The 12,853-nt window shown below is 42.0% G+C and overlaps 2 protein-coding genes across 4 annotated transcripts in view; both read left to right on the forward strand.

Annotated features, from left to right (window-relative positions):
- LOC115005708 (26S proteasome non-ATPase regulatory subunit 3-like) overlaps window positions 1–4,466 on the forward strand; it is a 9,263-nt gene extending 4,797 nt beyond the window's left edge. Inside the window, 7 exon segments of the mRNA XM_029427658.1 lie at window positions 677–780; window positions 1,223–1,337; window positions 1,433–1,552; window positions 1,710–1,813; window positions 2,096–2,251; window positions 3,803–3,853; window positions 4,240–4,466. Coding sequence (XP_029283518.1) covers window positions 677–780; window positions 1,223–1,337; window positions 1,433–1,552; window positions 1,710–1,813; window positions 2,096–2,251; window positions 3,803–3,853; window positions 4,240–4,317 — 728 coding nt within the window. The 3' untranslated portion in view covers window positions 4,318–4,466.
- Window positions 4,467–9,946: 5,480 nt separating this feature from the next.
- Window positions 9,947–12,766, forward strand: LOC115005706 (granulocyte colony-stimulating factor-like). 3 transcript variants are annotated; one of them, XM_029427654.1, is made up of 5 exons: window positions 9,948–10,146; window positions 10,731–10,885; window positions 10,971–11,081; window positions 11,390–11,521; window positions 11,804–12,766. In XM_029427654.1, the coding sequence occupies exons 1-5, from the start codon at window positions 10,131–10,133 to the stop codon at window positions 11,996–11,998; spliced, it is 609 nt and encodes a 202-aa protein (XP_029283514.1). In that variant the 5' UTR covers window positions 9,948–10,130; the 3' UTR covers window positions 11,999–12,766. The 3 variants fall into 3 exon arrangements, with proteins under 3 accessions (XP_029283512.1, XP_029283514.1, XP_029283513.1); XM_029427653.1 differs by having other exon boundaries at window positions 9,949–10,146; window positions 10,698–10,885; XM_029427652.1 differs by having other exon boundaries at window positions 9,947–10,885.
- Window positions 12,767–12,853: the final 87 nt, after the last annotated feature.

The following is a 12,853-nucleotide window of genomic DNA, read 5'->3' on the forward strand; positions in this document are numbered from 1 at the left end:
GTGAGACAAATACCTGTACTACACATGTGAGACAAATACCTGTACTACACAGGTGAGACAAATACCTGTACTACACAGGTGAGACAAATACCTGTACTACACATGTGAGACAAATACCTGTACTACACAGGTGAGACAAATACCTGTACTACACAGGTGAGACAAATACCTGTACTACACATGTGAGACAAATACCTGTACTACACATGTGAGACAAATACCTGTACTACACATGTGAGACAAATACCTGTACTACACATGTGAGACAAATACCTGTACTACACAGGTGAGACAAATACCTGTACTACACATGTGAGACAAATACCTGTACTACACAGGTGAGACAAATACCTGTACTACACATGTGAGACAAATACCTGTACTACACATGTGAGACAAATACCTGTACTACACATGTGAGACAAATACCTGTACTCCACAGGTGAGACTCAACTCGTAGCTGTACAACACTAATTTTTCACACACGTGTGTGTGTGTGTGTGTGTGTGTGTGTGTGTGTGTGTGTGTGTGTGTGTGTGTGTGTGTGTGTGTGTGTGTGTGTGTGTGTGTGTGTGTGTGTGTGTGTGTGTGTGTGTGTGTGTGTGTGTGTGTGTGTGTGTGTGTGTGTGTGTGTGTGTGTGTGCGTGCTCACCTGCGTGTCATGTGACCACTGCAGGCCGTATCAAGGCGATCCAGCTGGAGTACACTGAGGCTCGCAGGACTCTAACCAACGCTCTGAGGAAAGCTCCCCAACACACAGCTGTGGGCTTCAAACAGACGGTGTGTGTGACACACACTGATGCACACTGTTCACCTTCTTATTATACGTATTAATATATTTAGCATCTTATTAATAATATACTTTATTTATAGAGCACCTTTCTTACGAGAAACGCAGCACAAATATTTAACAATAAAGGAAAATCGATATTAAATTAACATTAATAGGGAGAGAATGTAAAATAATATATAAATTAGGTGAAATAGAATGGATAAGATGAGAAATAAAACACTTTGAATACTAATATTAAAGTTTAAAATAATTATTTGTTATTGTTTAAGACTTTCTATTTTCCCTCACCACACACAACATGCTACTTATTCCTAACACTATAGTTTACTTGTTTCTTTCTCGTGTGTTTCTCCATATTTACTGTTGGCTCATTAATAACGAAGTGTTTCTGATGTTCTGTGTGAGATGATATCGTTGTGTTATGTTCAGGTGCACAAGCTGCTGATCGTGGTGGAGCTGTTGTTGGGGGAGATTCCAGACAGACTTCAGTTCAGACAGCCGTCACTGAAGAGGTCACTGATGCCGTACTTCCTGCTGACTCAGGGTTAGTGTTTCTGCACACGGCACCGTCGGGACTTTAGTAAATCAAAAACTTTATTGTGTGTGTGTGTGTGTGTGTGTGTGTGTGTGTGTGTGTAGCGGTGAGGATGGGTAACCTGGCTAAGTTTAACCAGGTGTTGGAGGAGTTTGGGGAGAAGTTTCAGACAGACGGGACGTACACGCTCATCATCCGCCTGAGACACAACGTCATCAAGACCGGTGAGCCTATCGCAGGACACGTCTCCTGTGTCATCACTCTCTATGACTAACACACGCTTTTTATGACTGTAACACACACTCTTTATTACTGTAACACACACTCTTTATGACTGTAACACACTGTAAATAGGTTTTATAGCTGTGTGTGTGTGTTTAGGTGTGCGTATGATCAGCCTGTCGTACTCTCGTATCTCTCTGGCCGACATCGCTCAGAAGTTGCAGCTGGACAGTCCGGAGGACGCAGAGTTCATCGTCGCCAAGGTAACGAGGAAATAATACAAAATCAAAATCAAAGTTTTCTCCTTCTTCTCCTCTGACCCGCTCTGTCCTCCAGGCGTCTTCATACCTGATATTTTCAGCTCCTTCCTCTCGTCCCACAAGTTCAAACAAATTAATTCAGTAACAAATTCAAAACATGTCGGAGGTTTGGAGAGTTATTACATTTAACGTAGAAAACATGAGATGAACATGATCAGCATTAAACAGTCCATGGACTAGTGGGTGGGAAACCCCTCATGTGGTTTGTGTGTGCTTGTCCTTCAGGCGATCCGTGACGGAGTGATCGAAGCGAGCATCAACCACGAGAAGGGCTTTGTCCAATCAAAAGAGACGATGGACATTTACGGGACGAGAGAGCCTCAGCTGGCTTTCCACCAGAGAATCTCCTTCTGCCTGGACATACACAACATGTCTGTGAAGGTGAGACACATACATACACAACATGTCTGTGAAGGTGAGACACATACATACACAACATGTCTGTGAAGGTGAGACACACACATACACAACATGTCTGTGAAGGTGAGACACACACATACACAACATGTCTGTGAAGGTGAGACACACACATACACAACATGTCTGTGAAGGTGAGACACACACATACACAACATGTCTGTGAAGGTGAGACACACACATACACAACACGTCTGTGAAGGTGAGACACACACATACACAACATGTCTGTGAAGGTGAGACGCACACACACACATGTCTGTGAAGGTGAGACACACACACATACACACATGTCTGTGAAGGTGAGACACACACATACACACACACATACACACGTCTGTGAAGGTGAGACACACACACATACACACATGTCTGTGAAGGTGAGACACACACATACACAACATGTCTGTGAAGGTGAGACACACACATACACAACATGTCTGTGAAGGTGAGACACACACATACACAACACGTCTGTGAAGGTGAGACACACACATACACAACATGTCTGTGAAGGTGAGACGCACACACACACATGTCTGTGAAGGTGAGACACACACACATACACACATGTCTGTGAAGGTGAGACACACACATACACACATGTCTGTGAAGGTGAGACACACACACACATACACACGTCTGTGAAGGTGAGACACACACACATACACACATGTCTGTGAAGGTGAGACACACACATACACACATGTCTGTGAAGGTGAGACACACACACACACACACACACACATCTCTGAAGGTGAGACACACACATACACAACATGTCTGTGAAGGTGAGACACACACACACACATCTCTGTGAAGGTGAGACACACACATACACAACATGTCTGTGAAGGTGAGACACACACACACATGTCTGTGAAGGTGAGACACACACATACACAACATGTCTGTGAAGGTGAGACACACACACACATGTCTGTGAAGGTGAGACACACACATACACAACATGTCTGTGAAGGTGAAACACACACACACACATCTCTGTGAAGGTGAGACACACACACATGTCTGTGAAGGTGAGACACACACATACACAACATGTCTGTGAAGGTGAGACACACACACACACACACATCTCTGTGAAGGTGAGACACACACACACACATCTCTGTGAAGGTGAGACACACACACACACATCTCTGTGAAGGTGACACACACACACACACACACACATCTCTGTGAAGGTGACACACACACACACACACACATCTCTGTGAAGGTGACACACACACACACACACATCTCTATGAAGGTGACACACACACACCTGAGACATCATTTTATTTGAGTCCAGTTGGTTAAATATTTTTGTTATTTAATTTAAGTGTAATTTAAATTCATGCTTTATTTTGTTGGAGCTGAAAAACAAACTGGATGAATTTACCTTCATTTAAAACTGTTTTTACTGTTCAATATAAACCTTCTGGAAGTTTCCTGAATGCAAGAAGAGCTTTAGTTGATCTCTGAACTTAACTCTGTCTCCTCCTGCAGGCCATGAGGTTCCCTCCTAAAGCTTACAACAAGGACCTGGAGTCAGCAGAGGTAACACACACACACACACACACTATTTATTACTGTAACACACAACAAACAGCTCTATGGAACTTCTCCTGCTGTCAGGCTCTATTCAGTAAATTGTGATGGTTTATCAGAATCCGACGTTCTCAAACTGTTTCACCGCTCAGGAGCCTCAAACTGAAGAAATGTGAATAATATTTTACACAAGAGGAAGACTTGTGTTTAACATGTGTGCAGATCCTAAGAATTATAGATTTATTAGATTAAAAAGTAATCTATGGACTATTATAGGTTGAAAAAAAAGGAAATAGTATTTGTGTATATCCTAATTTAAATGAATATGGTCTGCAAGAATTATTAGAGAAAAGTTCTGTGTGTGTGTGTGTGTGTGTGTGTGTGTGTGCGCACAGGAGCGTCGGGAGCGTGAGCAGCAGGATTTGGAGTTCGCCAAAGAAATGGCCGAAGATGACGACGACAGCTTCCCATGATCCTCTCTGCTGACTTCCTGTGCAGACAGGAAGTAGTTCTGTGTACACACTGATCTTAGTAGATCAGTTATTACCCACAATCCCCCTCTTCTTCCTTGGTGTTGTTTTAATGCTGTAACATCTGAACAAATAAAATACACGTTTGTTTACGTTTGTTTCTGTGGTGTTCTGGGTAATGTAGTCACAGTTCTTCTACGTCTCACAGGACGTTTATCTGACGCAGATATTTATTCAGCTTGTACTTCAATGTTCACAAAACAAAATCTGATGAAGTCACTTTAGTTCAAAATGTAGATTTATATTCAAATTAACTTTCTTTTTTTGTTCTTTTCATGATTGAGGAGCAGAAACTTATTTTGTTTTGAAACAAACAAAGCTCTGTTATGAGATTAAAGTCAAAAGATTTATGAAAATGAGGAAACACTTGAACTCATCGACGTGTAGAAAACATAATATTCTGTATTTACACATTAAAACTTCATCACTTAAACGTCACCGACACGCAGAGAAAGGTTTCAGTCAATTCTCACGAGGAGGAGAAGACGACAGGCGGAGAGACAGTCGTGGAAGTTTTAATCCTTAAACAGATGACCAGTGAAGTCTAAAATACTGAAATGAAGATTCTTGAGAAGTGAACTTGTCTTTGGAGCATTTATTCTGTACAGAAGGATCATCCATCACAGAGTGCAGCAGGCTGTGAGGAAGAACCATGAAGAGGGACGTCATGTGTTTGAAGACAGGAAGGAGGGGGGGATTGCCACAGTTGGCCCACAGACAAAGGGAGAAGAGGAGAGCTGTGAGAGTCCCCACAGTTACAGGTGTATAAGAGATGAGGAGTGGGGGGGAGAGGGGAACACCTGGGATGAAGTGAAGAACATGGTGGGAATAAGATACGGTTACAGATCAGACGGGAGAAAGACAGAAGTTAATAGAACCAGGATTAAACAAGACGCATGTGATGTGGACGTATGAACTGTTGCATTACAGGACAGTCAGTCAGTGAGACGGACACAGTCAGTGAGACAGACACAGACAGTGAGACAGACACAGTCAGTGATACAGTCAGTGAGACAGACACAGTCAGTGAAACAGTCAGTGAGACAGACAGTGAGACAGACACAGTCAGTGAAACAGTCAGTAAGACAGACAGTGAGACAGACACAGTCAGTGAGACAGACACAGACAGTGAGACAGACACAGTCAGTGATACAGTCAGTGAGACAGACACAGTCAGTGAAACAGTCAGTGAGACAGACAGTGAGACAGACACAGTCAGTGAGACAGACACAGTCAGTGAGACAGACACAGACAGTGAGACAGACACAGTCAGTGATACAGTCAGTGAGACAGACACAGTCAGTGAAACAGTCAGTGAGACAGACAGTGAGACAGACACAGTCAGTGAGACAGACACAGACAGTGAGACAGACACAGTCAGTGATACAGTCAGTGAGACAGACAGTCAGTGAAACAGTCAGTGAGACAGACAGTGAGACAGACACAGTCAGTGAGACAGACACAGACAGTGAGACAGACACAGTCAGTGATACAGTCAGTGAGACAGACACAGTCAGTGAAACAGTCAGTGAGACAGACAGTGAGACAGACACAGTCAGTGAAACAGTCAGTAAGACAGACAGTGAGACAGACACAGTCAGTGATACAGTCAGTGAGACAGTCACAGTCAGTGAAACAGTCAGTAAGACAGACAGTGAGACAGACACAGTCAGTGATACAGTCAGTGAGACAGACACAGTCAGTGAGACAGTCACAGTCAGTGAGACAGTCACAGTCAGTGAGACAGACACAGTCAGTCTGACAGACAGTCAGTGAGACAGTCACAGTCAGTGAGATAGACACAGTCAGTCTGACAGACAGTCAGTGAGACAGTCACAGTCAGTGAGATAGACACAGTCAGTCTGACAGACAGTCAGTGAGACAGTCACAGTCAGTGAGACAGACACAGTCAGTGAGACAGACACAGTCAGTGAGACAGACAGTGAGACGGACACATTCAGTGAGATTGACAATCAGTGTGACAGTCAGTGAGACAGACAGTCAGTGAGACAGTCAGTCAGTGAGACTGACACTGTCAGTGAGACAGACACAGTCAATGAGACTGTCAGTCAGTGAGACTGACACTGTCAGTGAGACAGTCAGTGAGACTGACACAGTCAGTGAGACAAACACAGTCAGTGAGACAGTCAGTCAGTGAGACAGTTAGTGAGACGGACAGTCAGTGAGACAGACACAGTCAGTGAGACAGACACAGTCAATGAGACTGTCAGTCAGTGAGACAGACACAGTCAGTGTGACAGACAGTCAGTGAGACAGACACAGTCAGTGAGACAGACACAGTCAGTGAGACAGACAGTCAGTGAGACAGTCAGTCAGTGAGACAGGGTACAAACAGGAAGACGGTCACAAGTTTTCTGAATTGAAAATGATAAACGACGCTGACATCTGTGTGTAAGAAACACACACACGATAATGAGAATAAACATTAAGAAACACGGGATTATTTATTTATTGAATAAAAAGCTCAAATACATACAAATCATGTCAAACTAAAAATTCTTTATTAATTTATAAGTTCATTTATAGACAGATTCAAACAGGCTAAATAAAAAGCATCTATAAAATAAAATACAGAAATGTGTAAAACCACATTAATAAAATAACCAAAAGTATAAATGTCCAGTAATGTCACCCCTGAACATGAATACATGCAGTTACTGTTTAAATGTTTAAGGCGGGTTAAACCACACAAATCAGTTTCCCAGCAGCCTCTGCAGCGTGACAAACCTCTGAGTCAGAACTCTCCGAGACAAATATGCAAATTACTGTCGAGCACAAGAAGTGGAAAAAAACAGATTTTCTAAGTAAAGTTCAGTGGAAAGTTTTTATCTTCCAGTAGAAATGTTGATGTTTAAAGTCCTCCTTTCTTCATTAATACTAATAACTCTTTATTTATAAAGCACTTATCAAAACAAAGTCAAAAAAATAAAAGGCAAAATAATAGACGAGAGAAGCAAAACAAACTGGCAGCTCAGATAAAATAAAGTATGTTTTAGACGCTTTATTTTTTGAATAACCACTCATTGTAATGTTTTCAGGGTTCCTGCGGATTCTTAGTCATTAATTAATATAAAATAAGGGCTTAATTTGTATTAAAATGTCTTAAATCAATCTTTCACAAGTTTTAAGAACAGGTGAAGTATAATTTTATTAATCTGTCTTTCAGACGTTTTTATCGTTAAAGATTAAAATAATTGACATTAACGTCACACAGGAACGTTTGAGATTTATTTTCATCTCACGTCCTGCTGTTTAAGAATCTGAACTGAAGGTTTCTGGAGCTTTTGAGCGGCGCTTATGGTCCTCCTTAGTCTCCTACAGGATGTGGAAGAAAGCTCCGGAAAAAGCCAGTGAGTGAACCAGACAGTCAAAGTAGAGACGGACGTATACAGTTGCATAAACTGGGAAAGTTCCTCTGAGGTGAGTAAATGTACTTAGTTACTTTCAACAAAACGTTTTCTGCTGACACACATGTTCCAGGATTTCTTAAAGAGAAGAAACCTGATGACACACAGGAAGTGAAGGTGAAACACACACACACACACACACACACACACACGTTCAGTTCCAGCTGCTCCACAGAAACAGGGTTTCACCATCTGAAGCTTCGATACGTGCTTCAAACCCTGAACTACAATTCCATAGAACCACTGCTTCGAAGCTTGCTTCAAATCACGTGACATATGACGTCTGAAGCAATAACTGCTTCATTTCCTGAATGAATCACCGGACTGGTTCGCGGTCCAATCAGGTGATTCGCTGCCACTGCCTCGTCTCGATTCTGACAGGTTGAGACAGTTTTGAATTTGAGCGCCTCAACACTTTATAACCGCTCTAAACAATGCACAATTTGTGGGTTGTTGTCGTAGTAGAATGCGTTGTTGCTGTTGAGTTGTTGGTATTGGATCATTATGCAGCCAGCCAACTAGCGAAACAATTTGTATGCACGCCAGCATCATCTGTTCCTTATGAGCAAGTAAAGAAAAGCAATCTATATCCCATATTTCATGCTCTGCCTCAGTGGCGCCCCTCATTAAAAGGCTTCCCACAGCGGTGCGGGGTTCGAATCCGACCTGTGGACATGCATGACATTCCCCATCTCTCTATTTAAACTTAAGGCATAAAAAAGCCCAACATTTTTTCCCCAGCACTCTCTTCTCAATAAGACGTACATACAATCATCAATCTTTATTTTTAAATAGAACATGATATTCAGTCTTAGATGTGTGCGTTTCAAGGCAAAGATACTGTAAATCCACTGCAGCCTTGCACTTCGCCAGTAGAGGTCACTGTACCTGAAGCTTCAAGTAATGAACCCATTTCCCAAACAATTGGCTGAAGTGGTTCAGTGCTTCACAAAAGCTTCATTTGCCCATCACTAGTGTTTACTCCTGTGTTACCCATATAATGTAAATGTAAACACATAAGGGATGGGTATATACATTCAGGAAATACATGTTTATGTAAAGTATGTATTTTATTTATTAGTTATTATCATCAATTGATTTGATGATGGATGAGTTGTGTGGCTTTTGTTTCCCCCACGAGGACTTCCTTGCGATGGCAGAGTCGGGAAACCATCATCACAGCAGAAGCTGAAGGCGACATTATGTTTGGCACAAAGCATCGACATCTGTCCCTCAGCTCTGGTCTCTTGGTGCCTCCGACACAGTTCTTATCACACATGAAGTCATTGACAGAGTGTGTTTGTGCCTCGTGCTTGTGCTTGGACGATTTTTCATGCTGGCGAACATCGTTTATTCCGCCGTGTGCGATGCTAACATCTCATGGCACACTTTACAAAAAGCACGAGTTGTCCCGACTCTGCTTTTATTAAATAAGGGAAGGTCTCCTCTCATTTGGTATTTACATAAAGTTTGAACTTGTTCGGCAGGTACAGCTGCGTCTCCATCTCTCTCCCGTTCACTGTGACTCTCATCATATGTTCTCTTCTTCTTCTGTGTTATTGTTCCTGTTTTCTTCTTCTGTGTGTTTACTGGTGGATAACGTTTCTCAGCTAAAGTTAAACATCATACTGCCACCTGCTCTACCGGAGGACACTTTTTGTTGTGGCTTTTTTTTTTTTGAAAGGTTAAAAATACGGGATAATCCCGGGAAAAACGGGAGGGTTGACAGGTATGCACTGATCATAATGTTAGTTCATGTTTTAATGTTTTAACTTTAAATCCTGCAGATCTCACACACTGAATCTTTGAATTATATCTTTAACGAGAACTCTTCTAATGTAATGGAGCACTTTTACTGCAGCATTAAGACTTCCTGAAGTAAAGAATCTGAATACTACTAATAATAAATAAAACATTGTTGTATTTCTCTAGTGAGCTGAACTTGTAAACATTTTAAAATAAATTATTTACTTTATGGACTCTCTTCGCATGAAAATAGCTTTTCCTGATGAATAAAAGTTCAATTGTTGCAGAATCAGATTGAAATGTTGACATAAAGATGTGCAGTCATGTGTTCAGCTGTCGCGCAGCTCTCTCTGCGCACCGCGCAGGTCTCACGGTTTGTGACGCAACAGGTTGCTTCATCACTTCGGGATTTATCGGATGACTCCGAGGAAAGTGACGGAGTCCTGGATGTCCGTAACTGGAAAACCCCGCGGCAGCTCGTACAGATTAAAAGTCCAAACTGCTGCAAATGGAAGCTGAAAGAGAAGAGCGCGAGTTTACCGGCGGACCGACACCGAGACAGCGACAGCCGCCCTGACAGATATGAACCCTGCGATCGGTGAGAAACTAACTTTTATTATCATGTGAAGGCAGACAGGCCGCTTAAATCAGCAGAAAGTTGCATGGGGTTTGGTGGAGGAGCCACTGCTGCGATCAGAAACGAACTTTAACAGAATTACATGAAAAGAGATGACCTGAGGGCACCCGCACACCGCGCGCACACCGCGCGCACACCTCACTACCTGAAACTCAACAGGTATGGAAGCAGAGAGAGAAGAAATGAAAGCTGGACTTTAAGATCCTCTCTGGTGAATTCAGAAAGATTTTAAGGTTACTTTTATTGTGAAAATTGTCTTGGACAAAAGGAAATTGCTGCATCAAGCAAAACACAACAATAAAAACAATAAAAACACATAATATAAGAATGTATGCAGACATAAGCCTGACACAAGTAGGAGACGAAACCAGCTCAGAGATGTGTCGGGGTTCAATATTAGTTTTATCATTGTGTTCTAAATAGTGATAATTATAATATAATGATAATACAAATTAACTATAACGACAACAACCATAATAATAACAATAATAATAATAATGTTTCTCCTGCAGTTTACGCGCTGCTGCACTGCTTCCTGTTTGCAGATTTAATCCACTCAGCTCCCATCAGCTCGCCGTCCGACCTGCTGGCGGCGCTCAGAGAAGGGGCGCTCAGAGAGGCGGCGGAGCGAGTGAAGGCGCTAGTGGAGAAAATCCTGAGAGACGTCCCCGCCGTGCACGCTGCCACAGTCACAGCCGAGGTAAGCGAGACATCCGATTGGCTGCTTCAGCTCGACTCCTGTTGGCTTTTTCTTCTTCATGTGTTAATATTCTTGCTCTCCTCAGGGTTTGACCCTTGACCCCTCGACCTCGACAACAAACCTGCAGATGATGGTGGCATCACTGGGGATCCCCCCCGCCCCTGTCCTCAAACCGCCGTCCGAACACTTCTCTCTGGTCAGTCTGTTTTTTATATATATATATATATATATATATATATATATATATATATATATATATATATATATATATATATATATATATATATATATATATATATGACAAGCATTTCAAAATATTCAAATGTATTTAGAAGATGAATCAATGAGTAGCATTATAAACTGTCAAACTGTCTTTTATTTCAATGCTCTTTCTCCAAAATCTTGTTTTCACAATCATCTTAGACAACACAGACCAACAGTTTGACATAAAGTGTAATTTAAAATCTGGCATAACATCTTTCATCTTTATGTGTGTGTGTGCAGGACGTCTGTGTGAGCCGCATGTCAGCGGGTAGTCAGCTGTACCAGGGCATGCTGGGAGTTTTATCTGACAGGCTGAGCGGGCTGAGCGACCTGCGAGCCGACCTCCGAGACCTGCACACGCACATCCACAAGGTAAAGACACACACACACACACACACACACACACACACACACACACATTTCTTTTGTTTTCTGAGTGTATGCTAGTTTTAGTTTTTCAGAAAGTTTAGTTTTAGTGTTTTATATATTTCTTTTTTATATATTTAATGTTAGTTTTTGTATTTTTATATTTTATACATTTAGTTCGAGGCGGCCTGTGGACGCTTTGATAATGTGTAATCCAAACCATAATATCCATGGTTACAATGGCCTACACCCTTAAAGAGCTTCACTCTGATTGACTTATTGTTTCAGATGAAGGAGGCGGCTCAGCTCGGCGCCGGCGAGGCAGATCAGAACCAGAGTCTGGAACTGGCCTCCCGTCTCCACGGCCACTACGAGGTGCAGGTGGCGGCACACCTGGTGCTGACGCAGCTCCGCTCCTTCTGTCACGACCTGATCCGCAGCCTGAGAGCTGTCGCCACCTACAAGCCGCCAGCTGCACACTAAGCCCCGCCCACAACCTACAGGCCGCTAAACCCCGCCCGCTACAGGTCGCTAAGCCTCGCCCAGCACCTACAGGCCACCAGCGGGGTTAAAGGCGTCTAAAGGTCGTGACCTCTGCAGGAATCAGCTGAGTCGGCCTGCAGTGCCTCATGGGAGATATTTTCAGGAGTTTTTTTCCTCGTGAGTTTCCGTACGTCAGAGTTCAGTCAATAATTCACTGGAAGTAGTTTAACAACATGCAGTTCTTCTTCTGGGGCAACAAAATATTCCTTGTAAAGTAGATTTTTTATATGAATGTCTTCAGATCCATCAGGACATGAAGAAACTTTTAAATGAAGCCGACGACACTGAAAGAAACGTCGAGTTTTACAGAAGAAGAAGACTCTCAGGAATGATGAGATAAAGACGGAGCTGCAGGTCTGAGCCTGTCGCTGAGCTGCTGCTGCTGCACTTTATCTTCACAGGCAGTTGATCCACCAGGAATTCATCAAATCTGGACAAAAGACTACAAACGTTTTTCAGTTTTAAAATAGAATAAAAATAATCTTGAGTTGCAGCTCCAGTCAGAATTGTTTTTACAGAAATTAAAAGCTTCTCCATTGGGAGACTTTTATTGTGAAGCATACAGGAAGTGGTCCGAGTGTTAAAGAGAGGAAACATGTTGTTTCTGTATATTAATATTATTATTTATAAATAATTCTAAAAAAGTATTATATTTGTATTTATTTGTTATTTATGCTAAAATATACATATTTTTAAATTTGTATGATTTGTTTTATATTTTTGTGGTCTCAGGAAACATGATTCATTTTAATTTTATTTACTTTAATTATTTATATTTATTTTTACAGATTGAAT

This window comes from Cottoperca gobio, unplaced genomic scaffold, assembly GCF_900634415.1.
Source record: "Cottoperca gobio unplaced genomic scaffold, fCotGob3.1 fCotGob3_348arrow_ctg1, whole genome shotgun sequence".
Classification (NCBI taxonomy): domain Eukaryota; kingdom Metazoa; phylum Chordata; class Actinopteri; order Perciformes; family Bovichtidae; genus Cottoperca; species Cottoperca gobio.

Bases quoted from the DNA above. Each gene is read 5' to 3' on its own strand.
- LOC115005706 (XM_029427652.1), top strand. From the start codon at position 10,625: ATGATAATACAAATTAACTATAACGACAACAACCATAATAATAACAAT. The intron at 10,886-10,970 runs GTAAGCGAGACA...TGCTCTCCTCAG, and splicing joins CTGCCACAGTCACAGCCGAG to GGTTTGACCCTTGACCCCTC. The intron at 11,522-11,803 runs GTAAAGACACAC...TTATTGTTTCAG, and splicing joins TGCACACGCACATCCACAAG to ATGAAGGAGGCGGCTCAGCT.